Genomic DNA, 9,514 nt, shown 5'->3' on the forward strand with positions numbered 1-9,514 from the left:
ATTTTAGGACCACAGAAGGAGTGGGGCAGAGGAATGGGTGCACCAGAGAAAGCTTTACAGAAAGAGAACATTCAAGCTGACTCTTGAGTAAGAGTTTGTCAGGAGGAGACAAGAAGCATGAGCATTCTGGGCACAGAGAAAACTGAATGCGCAGACAAGCAAAGAAGCATGAGGAAGCACGGTCATCTCTAAGAAGAGTGAGTAGTTAGTTCAATGTGAACACAGATTCAAATATATGCATGGAGTTGAGAGCTATGGGGTGTATTGGACCGGACATGCCTCAAGTTAATCAAGGTGGGCTTTATAAGTTAATCAACGTTGAGCAGCCAGGAGTTAACAGAAGTTTCGTGCAGTTCAGTACTCACCACATATCTGTTTGAGGGAAAAGACAGATTTCATTACAGTGAGGAAGGCAGACTAAAGTAGAAATAAAGTAGGACTAGACGGGTATAGTGTGCTGGGTGGGAAGCTCTGGTACCAATCTAGGTGTGAGATAATGGGCAAAGGTGAGGATGAAACAAAAGAGAGGATTCAAAAGATATTTCTGGGACAGAGTCTACAGAATTTTGCAAGGAACTGTATACGTATGTTTGCGTGTGTACGTTATGGGGAAGTGGGCAGAGGGAATGAAAGCAAGGCGGGAATTGGGAACATGCCCAATTTTCTGGGGTGTTTTTGCTTAGAGAGGACTGAGCAGATGTTGATGACATTCACTGAGAAAGAATCCAGGAAGGGAAGCAGGATCAAGGCAAAGGTGGAGGGAAAAGGTAAAGCAGTTCATTTTCTTTTCAGACATCTTAAGCTTGAAGTAACTGTGGCATAACGTTACAGAGAAGACCCAGTAGGAAATACGAAAATGAAGCTCAAAGAGGACTGTTGGATGGAGACGTCGACTATGGAGCCATCAATATATGGAGGGTATTTAAAGCCAAAGGCGTAGAGAAGGTCCTGTGGGAAGGAAGAAGGCCCAAAGTAAAAACGTGGGGAACCAACTTTTAGGAGATGAGCAGGAAACAAGAACGCGTTGACAAAATAAGCAGAAAAAGGAAAGAACCAAGCAATGGGATTAAAAGCCATGGAAAAGAAAGGCTTGAAGAAAAAGAATATGCTCAACAGTCTCAAATCTCTCATCTCATTACAGCCTGTGAGGTTTATATGTTTACACCGATTTCACCAATAAGAAAAACAATGCCCAAAAAGGTTGCCGACTGTCAGTTTGTACCGATAAACAGCAGAGATAAAATGTGAACCTGCAGCTATCTAGGCGCAAAGCTAGTATTTTTTCCTCTAAAATCCAGTGCCTCTTCAGCAACAGCTGCTGCATCCGATGACCTACAAGTTCCAGTTTCTCAATTTACCCTAAATTAAATGCGGGTACTCTCTTTCCTTTGGATCACTGATTTTCTATAATAAATAGCTCATTTCTCTCCTTCCTGACTCTGCCACAGGTCTGTGCTTTCATCAACCTAATCTCCTTCTAGTTCCTACAACCAGCCGGCCACCCCAGATTTGTCCATTCCTCTTCCTCTAAATGAGATATGCCCTCCACTCTTCGCCACCATTCACGGTCCTGACCACCTTCCAGGAACAACACAGACCTCACCTTACCGATGGATTAACTCTCCCCTTTGGGAATATTCCATTATCCTGAGCTCCCTTGGCATTATTCGTACACATAAACAAAGAATTTTGTGTCCTTGCTTACTTGAACATTTTCAAATATGTCTCTTCTTCCTTCTCAATCAGACCATAAGCTCTTCAAGGAAAGATGTGGCTTTCCAGAATCAATTTTCAACCCTCTTAATCAAACGCATACATGGGTCGGTGTAGGGATGTGATGTTAATAAATGTGGATGTGGCTTGGCTGCCCCAGGCTCAGGGCAAGGAATAGACTAAAATAAGCACCAGATGTAGTGTAATGTGACATACAGTATACAACTGGCCCAAAGTGGTGGCACTTATCATACGGCTTTGCAGATTTTATAGGAAACAGTTCTTCACCAGTTTTTAATTTTGTTTTCTCAGAATAAACACATCTTAAATAACTATTTGAATAAATGTTTTCACAAGGTTGATCAACATCTGTACTTATATTATTAGGCAATGCATAAATCAACAGGATTTCAAATAAAATAGTATTGTTCTTTCAGACTTCCCCTTAAATGTGTATTCTAGAAAACGTGCTCCAGTATTACAGTTGGGCAATGAACTCCTCTGCAGCCCAGGTAATGGCCAAGATGCGGTTCCAGTGTTAACAGTATCTAAGGGCAACACAACGTAAACCCTGACTGGTTTCTGAATCTACTTTTCAAGGATAAAATAAAACCAGTGAAACTAAAAAGAAACTCATATAAACACACCCCAGACCAGACATCATACAATAGGCAGTTATTTTCTTTGGAAGCCAAACACGAAAACGAATCACAGAACTGTGCTTTCATTATTTCCATATTACTTAAAACACACACAAATATTCTAAGATTTCTTTTTGTGGGTTTGAACTCCTACGTTCTTCCTTATTTTAAATAAAAAGCAATTGAATACCTATCCACATGGAATAAGCACAGAGTGGCCTAGTTGGAAAGTCTCCAGAATTGGCTCTGTTTGAAAGCTCACAGATGAAGAAGTCATAGAATTTTTTCCTTTGGACAAACACTTTAAAATACACAAAAAGCAGAAATATGAGACATTACAGATGTCATATCCTGCACACAGTTTTGAAAAGAGCTAAATTTCCTCAAATGATCTATTTAAACAGTAGGAGGAGACATAAAATTAGTTGTATGTCTTAGTGACATTTACTAGGACTTTGCAATATGCCTGACAATGAGCTAAACTTTACATAGGTTATCTCATTCAACCCTCAGAGCAACCTGTCAGGTGAGTACATACGCTAGACAGGAGGAGACCGAAGCAGAGAGAAATTAATAAGTTGCCCCAAGCCCCATAGCTAGTGGGTATCAACACCAGAATTTAAACTCAGACAGCCTGACCACCAGGCCTCAAATCTTAACCTCTGATGAGTTCTCTTGAGTACCACCTACTTTCTTTAGGGTAAAACATTTTTCCAGTAAAAGTTAAAATAATATAATGCCATATTTTGTCAAGGGTAATGTGAACATAGAACTTCCACGTTTCATGAAAGGATTTAAATAGACAATATCCATCAAAACTAATGTGAAGGCAGAAAAAGAGAAAAACTAGCATGCATTAACTGCACCCTGCAATGTATCCAAAGGAGAAACGTTATTCCCAATGTTCATTAAATAAGTCTGCTATCACCAATGACTATTTATTATCAGTCTTTGCTAGTGCATTCCTAATTCATGCAAGTAGTAAAATAGATTTTTGAAAAATTTTCTACGTAACTTAGGGTATGAAGTAGTATATTAATGAGTTGGACGCTAATAGTCTTAAAAAAGTAATATGGTTGCCCCAACTTGGTAATTTGCTCTAAGAGTAAGTATAAGGTTATTAAGGATAAGTCACATATTTTCATTTAATCCTTTGCCCAGGCTTATTTTCATACTTAAAGGTTCACAAATAAATCCAGAAGAGAAAAAAAAACCATTGCCAATGCATTCCTTAACATAAAGCAACTAGAGAAATGTACCCTTTACAGTATGTTATTTACATATTTGTAAGAAAGAAGGGCCCATTAGAAACTATATATTTATATGTATACCGGCGTGTGTGTGCGTGTGTGTGTGTGTGTGTGTGTATGTAAAGTCAGCAATCCAGAAAGCTTCTTCAAATTATTGGTCCCTCACTTTTCAGATCCACCGGTCATAAGAAGGTTCCATCAGTTAGGAAGTAGGAAGCAAGTGTTCTACTAAATCATTTAAAAGTAAACACACCAGCTGTTCAGCATTCTCAGGATAGGAATCTTCCTGGTAAGAGTAGAATTTACAGCACTTAGTAGGAATATTGCATCTAAGGCGTTTAATTCTACCCTGAAACTCGAAGAGCTCTTAGAATGAAAGGAACACTAACAAAAGAATATGCAGAGGAAGATACTCTCGAAGAAAATCTTTTTTTTTTATTTCACACAGGACAAATGGTAAAGATTAAATAATAGCACGAGAGAATTTAACCACAGAGGCTAAAAGCATCAACAAACGTTTCTTTGTACATACCATCTGAAAAATTTCCTTACCATATACTCCATATTAGACGCTGTTGGATACACCTGACTTCGCAACTTATTATGAAGGTCCAGGATACTCTGCATGTCATCGTTTGTGATGGCCCTTTTCCCTCTTTGCTTGGCCGTCCACCACTCACCATCCTCATCCATGTACTTTTCCAAAAGTTTCTCCAATAAAGTGGCATTGGGAACCACCATGGCTGGAATTGCTCTAGCCATGAATAGCACTGTGGTTACTCTGAGCCACTCCCGCGCGGTACACTTCATAATGAATGATCTCAGGATTTCCCCGGGAAAATCTCCAAGACAGGCTCTTCCACTCCTTTTGGCTATAACGACATGCAGTGTGATTAAGGTGAAAATCTAGGCAGATATTCATTGTCTAATAACAAAAGTAAAACAACAGTTACAAAGGGAGCGTCCCAGTTTGATCTGTCTATACATTATAGCACTCTCACGTTTTGAACATGCGCTTTTTGAAATAACTTATCTACAACCAATTTTTCCTCCAGACGACTTTTCACAATGCGTTGTTTCCACAAAACAGACAACCATATTTTCCAAGATAATATGCATGAGGCCAAACATAAATAACAAAAGTAGCCCAGAAGAGTCAGAGTTAAAAAATAATTTCTGAATTACGAGGCCTTAAGTGCCCGCATAATACATACAGCTTGCAAATGGTATTATCTACCTAGAATATTGTATATCAATCTAGAGGTCCACGTTTCGACGTTTTAAATTATTATTTTATCCCGGTGTCCCATGTCCAGTTCACAGGCATTCAGAATGTCCACAACATTCTGCAATTCAGGTGAATGTTTTAAAGAAGTACAAAATGTTATTTATACATTTAGCCAGGGGTACATCTGGAGGGCCCAGTGAACCAGTGCGAGTGAGTGGTTCCAGGCACTGGGGGAAGCCTCTTCTTACGCAGGCGCAGGTCAAGAACTCAATCATTATTTCCTGGAAAGTATGTGCCTAAGCTGTGGCCCGCACTCGATAAAGCCAACGGTCCACCAGCAACTTTGGAGCTTTTCCTCCCACACGCCGCAGGCGCACACTGTTCCCTGGGTGCAAACGTAAAGCGCGCGACAGAAGGAGGTGAAACCCACAAGTCACTTACAAGAGCAGGCTCCCGCTAATCTCCATCGCTGCTGCTGGCCGAGCAGTCCGCCCACCCTCCTTGTCTGACCGGTCTTTACAAGCTGGCTTTTTTTAAAAGCAAGGTTTAAGAAGAAAAAGGTAGACAAGAAAAGGTGGGAGCTCGAGGACCCAGCGCTGCGTTTGGGAAATGCTCTTACCTCTCCAGTGTGAAGTTCCCTAAGAGAGCCGGGCCCAACAAGACGGCCAGCCTCCCGCAGCCGCCCGCCGCCTCCACACACGACTGCGCACAGAGAGCCCCGCTCGGCAAGGACCAGGGCAAGGCGCGTCCTTGGGCCACGAGGGTGCTGACTCGGCCTCCGCGGCTCCTTTTGGACCTGGAAGAAGTAGCGGGCAGAGCGCTCCAAACTTAAAGCCTGAAGTTGGGGCCGAAAGGGAGATCCCCAGTTAGCTTGCCAGGGTGGGCGCCCGGAGGCTCCGAGCGTCCTCTGCAGGAGCAAGGGGCGGGGACACGAAGCGGAGCTCGGCTGCAAGGGCTGGGGCGACCTCGCGCTCCTGCTGGTGCAGCCACGATGCGCAGAGCCGGGCGCCGAGCGTTTCCGCCGCTCCCGCGAGCTCCGGGGCATTTATTGCGGTCCCCGCGCGCGCACGTGACGTGAGCGCCCCTCCTCGCCCACCCCCACCTCTACCCAGCCCGGGCCTGCCGCCCGGCGCCGAAGCGCGGAGGACCGCCCTGCTTCTCCCCCTGCCCAGCAAAGCCAGGACGCTTGGCGTTTGTGGGCGTGTTTTGGGCTTCAGACACCCGGGAGTGGAAGGTCTGGACCCTGGAGGAGGTGAATGCAAGGAGGGCCCCATCTGCTCCCGCCCACCACAGTTCCCCAGCTTTCAGAAATCCTCCTCCTAGTTTCTTCCTCACGAGATGCTGAAAGGAGGTGAACAACCCCAGAGAGCATGGGGCGGAGGGGGTGGGGTTAACACCTTTGATCTTGGAGAACTGGGGGGGTTGGACGGAGAGAGAGAGAAAAGCTTTTCCTTTTATTTTCTCCAGGGGATGCTTCTGTTTCCAGGGCCCCGTGTCTAGAATTGAGTTGTTGTTCTTTTGGGCTCCGTTAAACCTTGTTGATGACCAGATGGGGAAGGGGTTTTATTAAATGATGGGTGATCTGTGACTCGGGATTGCTTGACAGTTGAGAGCTCCACTTGATCCATAAAATACGTGGTATTCTCTTCCAATGGTGGCCACAGCCCTTTTTTTCCTAATGATGTAGACATCTTTGGAGTTGATGTACAGGGCACCCTCAATTAATTTCAATTATGTTGACAGGAACTCAAAACCCAGTTCTAGAGTTGATAGTGAAATGAGAGCCAGTTTCTCGTTTGTCCAAGTGATAACCTGGAGTAGGAAAATTTCTGATTTTAAATTCACAGAAGCTCACCCAGGATACTGCTTCTATAGGTAGGTTTTTTATTGAGAAGAGTTTATCTTCGCTTCCTTTCTGTAGTGAGACATGATTTCCATTTTCTCTATTTTTAAATGCTAGAGTATATAGCATATGATCAAATAAACATTCTGATAGTAACTCCCAAATCGTCCCAACCTGCTACCTGTCTCTTTCCACCGCCCAGCTACACTTTATCAAACCTCGAAGCCTCTGGTGAACATGAGACCTTGCTTCCTCTCACACCGAAGACGACGGAAGCATCACCTATACGAAGGGCATAGAAAGTCAAAGGATTTGGTGCACATATGACTTTCATAGAAGGTGTAATTTTAAATTTCATAGCAGTTTAAGCGCAAAAGACTTACATTTGTGCTTTTCAAGTAGTTATTAACTCTTACAGAGTTCAGAAAACTGGCTTATCTTCCTGGAAATTAATGGAATACCCCAAAGTTTGTGATAAAAGGACCATCATTTGTCACAGCAGATGAAGAAAATGTTTCTATACTCCAGTTTCAATGTGGTACTTAAAATTATACTGAGTATCAAATAAAAAACTGTTAAAAGTAATACCATTACTTGAAACATTTTCAAAGAGAATTTAAATTGGGAAGATGGGAATTAAGATGATAAGGAAATGAAGTTAAATGCATTGACTCTTGAATGTTTCCATTATAAACCTTTCCACACAATATACAAATCAGACACCTGAAGGCTTACATTAAAGAAAATAAGATTTGATTTTAAAGTTTTCTTTCCAAACCTTTCTCCTGGCAAGAAAAAAAAGTTTATATTGCTTCTCTCAGTGTTTCTATTGGCTTCCAATTTGGTATTGGGAGTCATTTTTTTATATAAAAGAATGATTTGAACATTCACTATATTAAACATTAACACTTCAATAATACAGTTTGTCATACTTGATTTAATATATATGCTGGAAATGCCATTTTGAAGAGTAATCAAACAGTATTCTTGAATACTCAAAGATGATACTGTTCACATTTTTATTTGTTGTTGAGAAATCTGTTTGTAGACAGAAGAAAACGTCTTCTCCACACAGAATTCATGTAAAAGTAGCACTTGGGTGTGTGGCTAAGGTTGCTACTTGCAAAGCCAAGGCTGTTTTTAGCAGTACTACTTTCTTGTGGCAGACGTTGTTGGTTGTCTAACCAAAACCAGCCTTCCACCCCTTTCTTCCAAGCCCCCAGCCTCCAATTTCCTGGTGATGTTCACCCTGTCATATGCTGTCAAACTGGCCTCCTTAGGAGGTGAATATTGGTTAGTCGGAGCCAGTCCTCACAATCCATCTCTGCTACCAGCGATTGCCTTAGCATGGACATGCCACACAACCTTGGCTCCTGAAAGGAAGGAAAAAATCTGCTTGGGGGGTGAGGAGGAGGGTTGGCAGGAGTTTTGTGATAAAGAGATGCAGAAAGAAGAAATGCTTCTTCAGGTGCTGATGGGTTAGTTTGTGAAATTTACAGATGCAGCCAAGGACAAGCATCGGGCCTGAGGACAGAGGCCTGTCGTCTCGGCTGAGCAGAAGGACAGACAGTGCCTGAGTCTCCTGCCATTACCAGTCACTGAACACCTCGCCTCCCTTTTTCTGGCTATAAGACATAATAAATGAATTGTTTAAGTCACGTTGACTTGGTTTTTCGTTTACTTGCAGCTCAAAGCATTCTAACGGATACATTTCTACAAAGAAGATACCTTCCTCTGGCAATGTCGCATTTTCTCCATGCTACTGCTGCTATTATTTTCTGCTTGTGCATACGTAGGAGCCATCTTTAAATATATTCATATGTGTTTTTTCTATAACACATCCTGTACTTGCAAAATTGGGTCTATATTCACCTCTAGGCATTTCATCCACTGTACAGTTTCATGACCCCAAACCTCAATCTCAAGCCGAAGAACAGGCTATTCTCTCACCACATTGTTGGTAAGTCTGTCCTCCATTGGGGAATGTAAGAATTGAATTTGTGTTGTGTTTTGGGAGGTAGAATTAGTCTAGTGCAATGTTTTAAATCATGTAATTTTTTTTTCTCCCCAAATCCCCCAAGTACATAGGTGTATATTTTAGTTGTGGGTCCTTCTAGTTGTGGAAAAGCATGTAATTTTAAGTTAAGATGCCCAAGGTAGTTTCAGGACATGTCACTAGTCGTGGGTCGTGGGACCTTGAGCATGCTACCTCTCCTCTGTGAGCCCTGGATCCTTTCTTTTTAAAGGGAAATAATAATAGTAGCTATCTTATTTTTTCACTTTGTGTATTAAGATGTGTTAATACATGGAGGCACTTAAATCGTATAAATAGAGAGTACTCAACAGGAGTTAAATATTATTATTATAAGAACTGAAGTAGAGGTTGTATAGTTGCTATTTTATAAGCTCAGTGGGGTTTAATCAAAGTACTGTGCCGTTAAAAAGTTTAATTTTTAAATAGAAGATAGAAGTAACTGACTATATATGTGGTAAAAAACGATCTATAATATTTCTGGCAATGTGTAGTGAATTTTCCTCACAGCTGATATAGTACTCTGTTCTGCTTACCGTAGACACAGTTTCCATTCTTATCCAAAGCAGCCATTTGTCTCTGCCTCAAGATCTGAAGATATAGATATAGATATATAGATATATGAATGCCACAGATAGTCTGTCTGCTCTAAAAGTATGTAATTTATTATTGAAACTTTATTATTGAAATGTAGCATACACACATCAAAGTGCGAAAGTCTTAAATGTACAGCTTGATGAAACGTTATCAAGTTAACACACCTGTTTGAAAACCATTCCAATCTAGATAGAAAACACAACCATCTCC

The 9,514-nt window shown here is 41.7% G+C and overlaps 1 protein-coding gene across 1 annotated transcript in view; it reads right to left on the minus strand.

Annotated features, from left to right (window-relative positions):
* Nucleotides 1-5,986, minus strand: part of CRISPLD1 (cysteine rich secretory protein LCCL domain containing 1) — a 46,923-nt gene extending 40,937 nt beyond the window's left edge. Inside the window, exons 1-2 of the mRNA XM_014853744.3 lie at nucleotides 5,452-5,986; nucleotides 4,157-4,476 (exon numbers count right to left, since the gene is read on the minus strand). Of these exons, the coding sequence (XP_014709230.1) occupies nucleotides 4,157-4,414 (258 nt within the window). The 5' untranslated portion in view covers nucleotides 4,415-4,476; nucleotides 5,452-5,986. The remainder of the gene's footprint in view (nucleotides 1-4,156; nucleotides 4,477-5,451) is intronic.
* Between the last annotated feature and the right edge of the window lie 3,528 nt (nucleotides 5,987-9,514).

This window comes from Equus asinus, chromosome 12, assembly GCF_041296235.1.
Source record: "Equus asinus isolate D_3611 breed Donkey chromosome 12, EquAss-T2T_v2, whole genome shotgun sequence".
Classification (NCBI taxonomy): domain Eukaryota; kingdom Metazoa; phylum Chordata; class Mammalia; order Perissodactyla; family Equidae; genus Equus; species Equus asinus.